The sequence below is a fragment of the Haliaeetus albicilla genome, chromosome 8 (assembly GCF_947461875.1).
Source record: "Haliaeetus albicilla chromosome 8, bHalAlb1.1, whole genome shotgun sequence".
In the NCBI taxonomy this organism is placed as follows: Eukaryota; Metazoa; Chordata; class Aves; order Accipitriformes; family Accipitridae; genus Haliaeetus; species Haliaeetus albicilla.
This window is the reverse complement of record NC_091490.1, coordinates 7,724,379-7,736,661: the sequence shown is the minus strand read 5'-3', so window position 1 is coordinate 7,736,661 and position 12,283 is coordinate 7,724,379. Positions and strand designations below refer to the sequence as shown.

The window sequence follows — 12,283 nt, the reverse complement described above, 5'->3', positions numbered from 1 at the left end:
TTTCTTCACAGGCTAAGAAAGAGGCAAGCAAGCTTTTGTCAGTGTTCCTCCCGTTCTCCCAAAGACCAAACCTATTCACCTCGTAATGGATCCCAAACCCAGTGAATCTGCTTGTAATGTTTATATAAGATATAGAAAGCCTGAAAGTATCAATATATTGTAAAAACACATAAAAAAGTGATATTTAGATTTTATACAAAAATTGTAAAAACCAAAGTAATCAATTTTCTTTGCCCCAGCAAGGTTTAGGTTTTTCTGAGCTTAAGCATTACAATCAGGTTAACTCACTGTGTTAATAATGCATATATTCACTTGCACATTTAACTATTTCATATTCCTCTCAGACTCAAAACCCAAGAATCAAGTTGTACTGATGTCTCCACTAAGGAGGCACACATCTTGTAGCATAATCCATTGAAGGTTTTCATATCTCACATGCCATTTTGATTAAAGGAAACAACTGAAAAAGAATGTGCATATTACATGCAACAGCAGCAGCCACTGTACAGCTGGTAGACCTAATATCCTATCCCTAAAGTATTTCCAGGCCAGGAGAAATCTGCTGTCTGAACTCAGGGTCTACTTTAGTCTAAGTGAATGTTTCATTCTGCAATTTCTTACCAATCCAATGCTATTTGCACAGATCTTCCAAGTGTACAATGAATAATTTTGCCTCTCTTCCCGCAACACTGTGATGTGAAAAGACAGGAAACTGTTGTAATCAGGAGTAGCAAATTTTACCTAAATAATTCAACTTCGCTGTCTCCAAAAGGACTGCAGTCATCTGGTCCAAACATACTGAGATAAGCAGCTTTCATGTAAATATAAGTAGCCTGCAATTGCAATCAAAAATATATATGCAGAAAAATGAATTTACAGCATCACTGTTATTGATATCAAGCACAAAACAGCAACAAAGAGAAAGAAGTTGCTGCTTTTGTTCACAAACAAATGTAATCTTACAAAATTTTACGCAGGAGATAAGTATTTTAAAAAGTGGAGTACAGAAAATTTTTTTTATCATGTATGTCTGTTTACTTTGTATCAGCTTATAGTTTATGTCCAAATTCTGAGAATAAATGTCATGCTTGTGTAAAGTGAATTTTTATTACTCTCAGGAATACATGCTAGAAAACCTATGAAAAGCTCATGCTCAGAGAAAAAAATAATACTATATGGTCTATGTGTCCAATCACAACTTGGTAGCATATCTCAAATATTAGGTTCTAGAAAACAGTTTTTGAAGGGTTTCACGATTTCAGATTATGGAAAGTACTGATTTCACAGGGATTCCTGAGCAATCATACATTCAGCAACCAAGGAAAGTAAAGCAGCAGATGACATTACAACTCTTGCAACAGTAGAGAATAACAGTTGGTGAGTGCTTGATTACTGCTTTAAGGAGTCTACAGTAACCATAAGTTTCAGGAGTTTTCTGGAATAATTTAAGCTGTGATTATTTATTTATACCGGAATCTAACAGTGCATATATGTGACCATCTTTCATTTAGCTCATGTAGTTACTAGTTTGCTACTATTCCATTGCACTGTAGATTACATATTAATAGGAAGGATCTTCTCTGCTTCTCTAAGACTCCTGTAATATAGTATAAAACTCTGCACATAGTTTAAAAGGATACATGTTAATACTAATCCTGCAGCATTTCAGGATATTAAAGCTTTTAAGCCAGGTGGTGCACCCCTGGCTGTGTGAGTTCTGTGGGAGCTATTCAGACTAATGCACCCGGCTGAACGCGTTGCTGGAATCCCAAGAGGCACAGGGAGTCCATACTGCAGTTTTCACCCAAGTGGGAGCACTGAGAGAGTTGCTCTCACCTGGCTGCTTGGACCTCGAGTTGATTTTGGTTCCACTTGGCCAATACATACAATGTGTAGCAGAAAAAACAGACAGAGATACCCTCCCCCCACACATAGTCTGATCACATTAAGAAGAAACAAACCTCCAGTCAACCACACCACCCGCCCCCAGCCAGACTTAATTCCTCTGACAGATTTCCCTGGGGCTCAGGGAAAGACAAAGGGAAGAAAGCTACCAGGGTTCTGGATGGAAGACCTTCTCCCCTTCAGATGCACAGGGCAAGGTGCCTCTTCTAATTATATTTATTATCCTGGAGGCACCATCATGGCTAGCGTCACTCATCACCAAAAGAGCTTATAGCCATAAGGTAATGAAAGGAATGGCAACTTGCGCCATTAATTGCAATGTCTTGATGACACAACCAGTCAATACACAGCAGAACATCTTTAACAAGCTGTTCTTCATCTACAAGTCAGGCCCAAAAGATTTCTGTTTGCCCACAATCTGTTCAGATTTGAATGTTGGCAATTCACATTGTTCTGTAAGAACCGTGGCAGACCAGGTTTTGTTTTACAATCTTCATCTTCAAAGCTACAAAAGCTTCAAAGCTACAAAAAGTCAACTCAATCTGATGGAAAGTTAATAGATACTACAGCGCTCTCCGCCCTCCCGTTGGCTTAACTTACCTTTGACCAAGTGTTTTCTTTGCTTAGCAGGTCTGCATAAAAGAAAGCCATCTTCCACTGCCGCTTGTAGGTGAAGCACCACATGAGCTCCCAGTAACACATATGATGAAACTGCTTCCAATATTGCTGAGCCTCGCAACATTCTTCATACCTATCAACCGCCTGAACACAGAGATTTCCAAACACTGCCTTAATCATGTGGAAATGCACATACACCAGTGCTGTAATAGACACTGAGGCTTCATGATCTGCCCTCATAGCTCCTGCAACTTCCAAATTATTAACAGCCCAGTATTACCCAAAATCAGGTCTGTTGGCTTCACACAAGAGATTCTTGGCTCCACAGTCATCCTGGTGTTAGCAAGCTTACCCCTGCCACAGAACTCCCCATTCCTGGAAGCTATATTAAGTTCTAAGCCCAGGCAAAATGAATGTTTGTGTCTGGGGAAATTAGGAAACTAAAGTCAGAGGACAGATGCTCAGCTGACATTTCATGTTGCAGCTCCAAAGACTTCAAGGGAGCTACTGCACTGCACGCCAGCTGATACTCTGTCTCAGAGTATTTTGGACACACATTATCACCTCCCTAATTCTTTCGAGTCTTGTATGACTCTCACTCAGACTGAAGGCAAAAGACAATGAGAAAACTGTGTTATTAACAGTGGCAGAATAGATTATCACCAGAAATTGAGAAGAGTAGCAAAATGAGCTGGTCAAACAAGCTAGTCAAAATAGTTTTCAGAATTCCTATTTGTAATTCATAAACTATAAATTAAATATAGGCTAAAGCCACAGGAAGCATTAGCCAAAAATGAAACATTGTTCCTGGAGGAGTTTTTCTAAAGCTTTTGAAACTTACTTTCCCAAGAGCAAAAGGATTACTTACCGCATCAATATTACCCTTTAGTGTTTCTATCCTGCCTGCAAAAAACAGGAATATGGCTCCCTGTAATAAATAATAATAAAAATACAAGTATTCTATAATAGTTTTCAAGCTGACCATACAGTCTAGATCTTTGTTACTGGGCAAGAAAACATTAAACGATCATACCAAACTAAATTATGATTCATTTTACCTTTGGATAGCGAGCCAAGTAAGGCTTAAGTAGTCTTTCTGCCTCCTCAACGTTCCCTTTTCCTGTCCCTAGAATGGATAAAAATGCAAGTGACTAAAATAGTAAGAAAAGAAAAAAGAAAAAAAAAACAACACCCAAACCAGGAATGCAAGGTACTCATTAGCCATCCTCATCTGACCAATATGTAAGTTCCCCTCTCTGATAAGTAAGGCATAAATACAGGTTGGTGTTGCACTAAGCCAGCAAGCAGGAAGACCTGAACAACATTGTGCTTACTGACTTGAAAACTCACTTATGCGTAGACAAACACATTTTGTGGAATGCTTTAGCAGGAGATAACAGGGAAGTATCTCTCAGCGGGAAGCTATCACCTCCCAAAAAAGTCAGGGACGACATATAAACACTAACAAAACATTCAGGAAGTCACCACTTACAGCCATTATTTTAACCTACCAAATAATGCACCTGACTACTGAAGACACATTTAGTTCTCACAACTTCCTTTGCTATCCCCATCGTCTCCCTTCTTGTGTGTTAAACAAACGTCCAGCTTGAAGATTAAGACACTCTCTTCAGTTATGATCACTATTGTAAAATTACCCACAAATTAGTTACATTTAATCTGGTCACAAACAAACAATTCACCAACAAACAGGTGATGGAATCATCTTTTTCCCCTGTGTCCCACAAGAACTAATCAAATCCAAGAGTTATTATAAACAATCTTACCTAACACAAAGGTCATGAAAGTATGATAGCAAAGCAACAGCATGGTACACAGCACCGACCTAAAGCTGTATGATGATGCTCCTTCTTGCAGCTGCAGCAGACCATGCTCCTGTGCAAACAGAGGTGAGGAGGACCAAGTATTGGAAAAGAACCAAAGCTGTGTTTTGCTAGTTTGTTAACTTCTGCAGTGTCATCCATAGATTGTTCGCTCACCAAATTCCCAAAATGCACTGACATACACTGCTTACATAGCAATGAAAGATAAAAAATACACATATGAAGTTATCTAACAGTTTTTCATGGAGTTACTTCTTAGCCTGGAAAACATCTGATGACAGAGCAGCAACTTGGGATGTATTACATGGTTAACATAAGAGAATGTGAGACAACTTATCACCATCATCCAAGAGCTGCTAAACAGCATTCCAGAAACAAAAACCACTGCGTTTTGAGATGCAAGGCAAACAACACATATCGCCATTGTGCAGTGTATCCATGTTTGTTGTTACTCACTGCATGAGCAAGTTAAAGATATCAAGAAAAAAAAAATCTGCAACTAGCAGGGCAAAACATGACAGGGCAAAATGACTTTTTTAAGTATGCTAAGAACAAAAGGAACTTTGCAATGACATTGGCCCACTACCACCAGTGTAAAAGTATGATGAAAAGAAGAATATTTCTGTTCCCTTTGGGAAGAACTAAAGCAATCCAGTATAATGCTGTATTCATATTCAGTGACAGCATGATGGATAACCAACTTTAAGGATTCAAGCTCCTGAGGCAACAGCATTTAGCAGCCCATTCTAGGACTGGTTCCATGATATCAACAGCAAGAATATAAATATGCAAATGTATTAAACATGAGATCTACCTACTAGTAAATATGCACAGTAAGACGTCCACCATGTGCTGGGGAAAATTCTGTTTAAAAGTTACACTATGACTGCAATGGAAAGTTACTGGAACACGATGTATGTGACTATAAGGACATCCTTTCAAACCAGCTACGCTATAAACAGGGACCCTGAGGGACGCCTGTTGAGCCACTGTGGAAGGTATCAGAGTGAGCACTCAGAGCATGATCTCAACACAGATTTTCATCTTTTGTGTGTCCTTGCCGACAGAGGGGCGTTACGCTACCTCACCTTTACCACTTACTGTGTAAACCCTGAAGCCTGTAATCATATTCTAGTTTTCATCATACATGTACTTTTTCAGTTAAGTAGTATGGTTAAGTGTTTTCACACAAATACAGTTATTTTGTGTTTTCAAAAAAAATCTTGATTTATTATATTAATTACTGTTATAGGGAAAGGTACCATTAACACGCATATTTGCAGGTCCATTAGTATAACACCTAGCCTGGACAAAATAATGAAAATACTGACTTGCATATCACTTCAGAAGAAACTAAAAGATAGTAAAATCATTACTTAAAATCAATGACTTAATGGAAACCAAGCACTCAGCAAAATAAAGTCAACTTCATTTTTCTGCTGAGAGCAAAAGTTTAACTGATACAGATAAGTAACAAAATATGATATATTCATCTTCTTTAAACTGCCCAGCTGAAAACCACAAATATTTGGATTTAAAAAACAAAGTAGCGCTATAGCACTGGGAAGTAGAAGTAAGACGAAACATTCTGCAGAATGAATTTTGGCAGAAAAAAATTCCAAAGTAGATTTCCAAAGTACGTTTCTTTGAAGTGAAAAATCTTCAGGCTGGATATTTCACTGAGCCTTTACTGACATCAGTACTAGGCCTTACAGTGTTTGACATCTTCCATATAATATAAAAATACATATAAAGTGAATGCTGATCACATTTGTGAATAGCACTAAGAATGATACAGAAACAAATTTTATTAGTCATATAGAATAACTTAATCATTCGTCAAGTTGATCTCACTTATTTATTTTAGCCTCAGAAATGTATTTTAATACAGCCAAACACAAAGTTATCATCTGTACGGGCAAGGAATGCAACCCACACCCACAGCTAATCAGCTAAGTGAGGTGTCATGAGTTGGACAATACCCCCGCGTAATCCTCACTGGGGATCAAACTGAGGATCTTGGAACCAAATCACAAGCAGCTACTACCTGAGCCTAAGGAGAAACTCTGTAAACAAACTACACTCACTGGTACCAGTCACTAAGTGAGTATATTATATTTAATTGTTAGGACACACCTTCTAACCATAAATAACCCACAAATATCTCCCACACCTATGCCACAGGTGATATGAGCAATTCCAGAACACCAGGAATGAGCTTCCAAAGTCTATTACAGGGCATACTGCTACAATATAAAACAGATGTCAAGGCAATAAGCACTCGTCATTTCTCCAAAATGCTTAAATGACATTAACACATTTAGGTTTTGTTTTCGCACAAAATGTAAGTTACTCTGAAGGGCATAAGGTATAATGCAGAGCAATGACACTTCTTAGAGACAAATCTGATCCAATACGGTACCTCCCACCTTTCTGTGCAAGTTGCTCATAACATCCTACGATCTCTTAATTCCCAAGACTGTCACTACATTATATTACATCAGTATCTCATTGATTCGATCCTTGTCCCAAGACATCCAATGCTCTGTCATTCAGGACTCCCCACAAGAGCAGTGGGGATTCCCACAGCAAATGCAGGAAAAACGAGGACAATGCTCAAAACCATTATCAGACAACATTGAGACTGTTTCATATTTATTTCAGCTGTCACTGACTAAAACCCATCTACTTTCCTGATGCAAAAGCTCTTGAATGATATTTTTAAATCACTCTCTTTTAATTCGGGATCTCGACAATGAAAGCAAAGCAAGGTCATCGTTCACGTCCCATGACCTGACCACATTACTGCAGCCTTAGCAAGGAGCATGGATACTACTAACAGCTTTTACAAAGAACTGACTAATTGAACTGGTAGACAGGGCATTTGAATGTGTCCCATTAAATAATTTTAGATTTAACCTTCAATTAAAATTTGCAGAAGACACCAAAACGCCATTCAAAAAGATGCTTAGTTGGAAACTGGAATTCAATTTATTACAAATTGACGCATCAAAACCATTCTTCAGCTCAGCTGCTTTGGGAAAAATGTCCTCCCACATCAAAAAGTATAATTTGAAAGAAATTGGTTCTACGTGAAAGTTTTCCTGCCTTCCCTGGAAATCATGGTGTCATCTGACCCCCTGCCAGATTGCACTTAACATACGGTAGACTCAAGACAAACTTTTCTAGTGTTTAGCAGCACAGTATTTGTAATTGTCTATAAAATAAGAACAAGAGTAAATATTAGCCTGAGACCTGGCAAGAAGAGTCAGTAAGAAGAGTTCAATGCTTATATGGAAGATAGTGCAAGGACTCCTCTGATCTCACATCAGAAGTTAGTTATCATTAAACACAAAAAGTCCAGAAGGGACGCATACCCTATGTACTGCCCAGTGAGCAAGGAAGGGATGCCTCCCCAGCACAGCGTACTTGACAGTGTGTAATACATACCTCTGCCCACAAAAAAATTCTCACTAAATTGGGCAAAACTGTATTGAACCTCAATGCCCAAATGCAGGGCCTATGCCATTAAACACAAAAAAGCCCTTATTTTGACCAATGACAGAGGGGAAAGGAGCTTGAACAGTGAGAAGGGCACAACACGCACATCTTGGACTGCAAGGGAACAAACGTGGCCTCAAGCAACTTTTATACTTTCTTGATCTTATCCTACCTACTATTTTGAGACTCCAGACTGCTGTTAAGTTGATCAAGTTGTCCGCAGTGCCCACAAATGGCTTAGGACTTAATGGAGCTTTGGGCATGCCCTCATTTACTATCAGACACGACATGTCTGAGAGGCAAGAAGAGTCCCTACGGGCAAATCTGCTGGCTTCAAGGCAGATTAATATTGTGGAAGATAACGTAATGCAATTTTATATCCAGTTTTAATAAACACATGACCCACACCAAAAGCAAGCTGTCCTCCAGTGCACTGTAGCTCTCTCAGGTAACGTAAACAGCTCAAGGCACTAACCATGGCTCTTTTGTCTTGCACAATCTGATGCTCGCCATGAGCATTTAATGGAAAAGACTGCAAGATCAAATACAGATGTATCCTTTCTTCTGGATGGGATGCCGCACATGACAAACTTGCCCTCTCCTCCTCTGTCACTTTTTCTTTCACCTTCTAGACTCTTGTCTGTCCTGCATGGGACAGCTTCCTCTTGCAAGTTTTGGAAAACCACCACTGGAAAGGATTGCAAATGCAACTGCAATTTTGCTTTTGGCTTTAGGCACCTGACTCACAAATGTTAAATGCAGAAACACTTTTTTAGGATGTTAAAATAAATGACCACCAATGAACTTTGATCAACATGTTTAAAATACTCCTTTTTCATGGTGTGCAGGCAGCAGTTTTTTGCTTACATTTATGGTAATATAGGTCATGCTTCAGTGAGTTATTAAAAAACTGGAACAGGAGCTTGACTCATCACCACAAATATCAGCCCACTGATGGCCATACAAGAAATCCCAGGGCCAAAAGAAAACAACAGAAATTCAGATAGAGGGACAACTTTCATCTGCAGTAATAGTGTTGAGTTGTTGAGCAAAATATTCTCAGAATTCTCCTGGTATGTGAATTGCCCTTACATTTCTAGGAGAATATTTTGCTTTAGATGCTCTTTGTTTTCATAACTGACAGTTAGAACTATTTGATTTTTGCCTCTACTGCTTGTGAAACAGGTCCTGGTCAGCTCCTGGAAATTTCCAAGTTCTAATCCATGCTCTGCCAAAAGCTCCTTGCTTTTAAACTAGACATTTTATTTTCAGATCTAAGATCCTTCCTGTAAACTAATAAAATGGTGATGACACTCATCCACCTGTCACTTAAGGTTGCAGCTCTGATTAAGGAATCACTTTTCTCCTTGAAACTTGTTTTGTAAATAGAAAGCATTAAGAAAGAGTTAAGTTTTAACTTGTTCATATAGCTTTTGTTGTGTCTGCAGGACATCAAACATTTACCTTACCCAGCATTTATGAAATAAATGTGACTAATGGTTTAGGTTAAAGGACCATGTTTTCTTAATCCAGGAACCCAACTTTGCGCGAATCTCATATTCTGCTGGTAGAACAAGAGACAAGGGCAGGTACAAGGTATCAAGGCCAAGACACTCCCATCAATTTAGTATCCTATTTTGAAACAACAAATCCAAAAAAATTCTAACACAGCACTTTCTGTGCATCTGACCTGCAGAATTACTCAGGTTCATGCAAGTTTACTGGTGCTTCATTACTAACTTCTGTCCTTAAACTGTGTGCACAAACAACGTAGTCAGACTGGTTACTCTCCAGGCAAAAAAGCACTTACTCCTTTAGGCAAAAAGAATTTAGGTGCCACACTCAAGTTATAAGTTGCTATTAAAGACATGGAGAAAAAAAAAAACAAACCAGAAATGAAATTGGATATGTTTTTTCCCAACTGGATGTAATGCAGGAACCTGTCAGGGACATTCAGATACCATAATGACAGTAACTATCAAGTAAGCTAATATATTAAAGGCTAAGAATGCACTTTTGGCCATGGATTTCTAAGCACAAGCATACATCAAAAGACCAGTAACTAAAAAACTAAATATGTCAACATCAATGTATTAGCCATTGTCTTTTTATCACGTTTCACAGCTGTATCATCATTGAACAATGGTAACACAATCTTTGAAGTGTAATAGTTCAGACAAAAGTATAAAGGAAAACTGAGCTGCACGAAAGCATCAGTGCCAACAGTGCACATGTGTGATACCAGTCAGTGTTTCCAGGGGTTACAAATAATGTGAGGAAGAAGGAGAAACTCCTGCCTCCATTTTTGAAGAGCGAGGGGAACGTACCAATAATATTTAGTTCACATTTACCTTGTTTCCGGAAAATCCAACAAACTCCAGTAATCTCAGAATCCGTGCGGGAAACATGGACAATGTCTATAGAAAGAAATGCAACAGTAATAGACTTTCTGCCTCTCAGCTACCAGCTGCCTCCTACAATTTTTCCAAACACAAGAAATAATCACTAAAAACATCTTCATATGTCTGACGATTTTCTGGGTAAATGTATACACCTGCTATATTTTACATACAATTTAAACAGAAATATCTGTTTAATATAGGGACCCTGTGTCTCCAGGATTCCCTGCATAGAAATATGTTTACACAGCACATGCTTAGTAACTCTAGTACTTCTTGGATGTTTCAGAAATATTGGGTGCGTACCACACAGTACGTATTTGTTCTTTGTGCAGTAAATCTAACATCTGAGCATGTGCCAGACTCACGCAAAGTAATGCGAGCAAGGGGAAGCACCAGGCACTTTCTGCAGCCCATCGTCTGAACAAATCTCTGGGTCAACGCCTCTCTGACATACCAGGAACTGTCCTGTACCATTTGACCTCCCACTTTCTGACCAGAACACAAGCAACAGCAGCCAACAGTGGCCTCAGAAGGACCCCAGGCCACCAACTGCCCTGCTGACGGCCAAGTCCCCGGTTGCTTCCCAAGTGCCAGTTAAACAGTAAATGGAAGTCAACAAGCACAGGCAACTGCTGCTTCTGTACAAGGCTTCTCCTGGCCCCCATCCCCATGGGTCCCTTCTCATGAGACTGTAACACCTTCCCCTCCAAGAACCTCCCAAATATTGGTCACTTGGCTAATGAACACCCTTACTGGAAGCTGGGCACAGGCACTCAGCTATATTCTCAAAGAACGTGCCCTTAGCCCATGTGAGATGAGATAACTTCTCAGTTGATAATCTCCCCACGAGGATGTGTAAGTGGGTCTGCACACACAAAGCAGTGTTGCCCACGTTGTGGGTAGTAGTCTCTTTATTTCTAACGTGTATTACTATCTGACATTCTTAGACCAGAGACTGGGAACCTGCAAGTGTCAGCGCACATACCTAATTTTAACTGTATTATTATTAATACTGATGTCAGTGGAACTTCTCAGGTATTTAAGTTAAGATCATTTCCAGGAAGTTGCAGGACTTCAGCTCAGGAGAAGAACTGTTGCTACATACCAGATTAAATGCTCCAACTCCAAGTTTTACACCTCCCTCAAAATGAAGATGGTTTTCTCCTTTGACATAATGTGGAGACTGTATGAGACTGTCCAACTCCCTGAAAATGCACAAGATCCTGTTACGTTGTCATTAAATAAAATGATTAATTACAATTCCATAAGAAAGTAACCCAATTACCTTGAACTACATAGTAGTTCAAAAAAGGTCAATTTGTCACCTCACCCAGGCAGACACCACCTACAACATTTTGTTGGATTTATCAACAAATCATTTCTGTCACATTACTATCAATTAAAAAATATGAAGTTCTGGAGATTAATTCCTGTCAAAGACAAAGTCAATTTGCAACCACATTTCTGCGTGAAAATGTTTCGACAACGGCTGTTGCGGGTAACACCAATCTTTACTACTGCAAAAAGAGATGGTGGGGCAGTGCAGGAGAGTTAAATTTAAATTAGCAAATTTGATTTGAGTTTCACTAATTCCTGGATTAGGTATTCCCTTTTTGTGCATGTTCATTCAAAAGAACACTTTGTTATATATAGGAAAAGACAACTGTAAGAAATATTTTGATATGGGCAGGTATACCAAAAATTACTTTCCACTTATTTTTCTAACTCTCATAGATCTCAACTTTGTAGTGTCCCTTTACTTCCCTGTGTAATCCAGCTGGATTTGAACCTGTTTTGTCTCCAAGCTTTCTATAGTTATGTGTTTTTCACACTATTGTTTTAGTTTATTTTGTTAATTACTAGGAGAAGAAAAACACTGTTTTATGATAGCCACATACTTGCATTCAGGCTGTCATGTTTTTATCTGCTGGTTGTTGCCAACAGATACAGGACTGTTCGCTGTAATTGCAGCCTTTACAATGGACCTGCATTTAGAGTCGCCTTCAACCCACA

The 12,283-nt window shown here is 39.0% G+C and overlaps 1 protein-coding gene across 3 annotated transcripts in view; it reads right to left on the bottom strand.

The window, feature by feature from the left end:
- The window catches only part of TTC39A (tetratricopeptide repeat domain 39A), a 47,392-nt gene that overhangs the window by 9,819 nt on the left and 25,290 nt on the right, over positions 1-12,283 (bottom strand). For 2 of the 3 annotated variants that reach the window (XM_069788760.1, XM_069788759.1), the window contains exons 7-13: positions 11,376-11,475; positions 10,220-10,285; positions 4,311-4,419; positions 3,582-3,649; positions 3,392-3,451; positions 2,506-2,667; positions 742-833 (exon numbers count right to left, since the gene is read on the bottom strand). In XM_069788760.1, coding sequence (XP_069644861.1) covers positions 742-833; positions 2,506-2,667; positions 3,392-3,451; positions 3,582-3,649; positions 4,311-4,419; positions 10,220-10,285; positions 11,376-11,475 — 657 coding nt within the window. The remainder of the gene's footprint in view (positions 1-741; positions 834-2,505; positions 2,668-3,391; positions 3,452-3,581; positions 3,650-4,310; positions 4,420-10,219; positions 10,286-11,375; positions 11,476-12,283) is intronic. The other variant, XM_069788761.1, reaches the window with a different exon arrangement.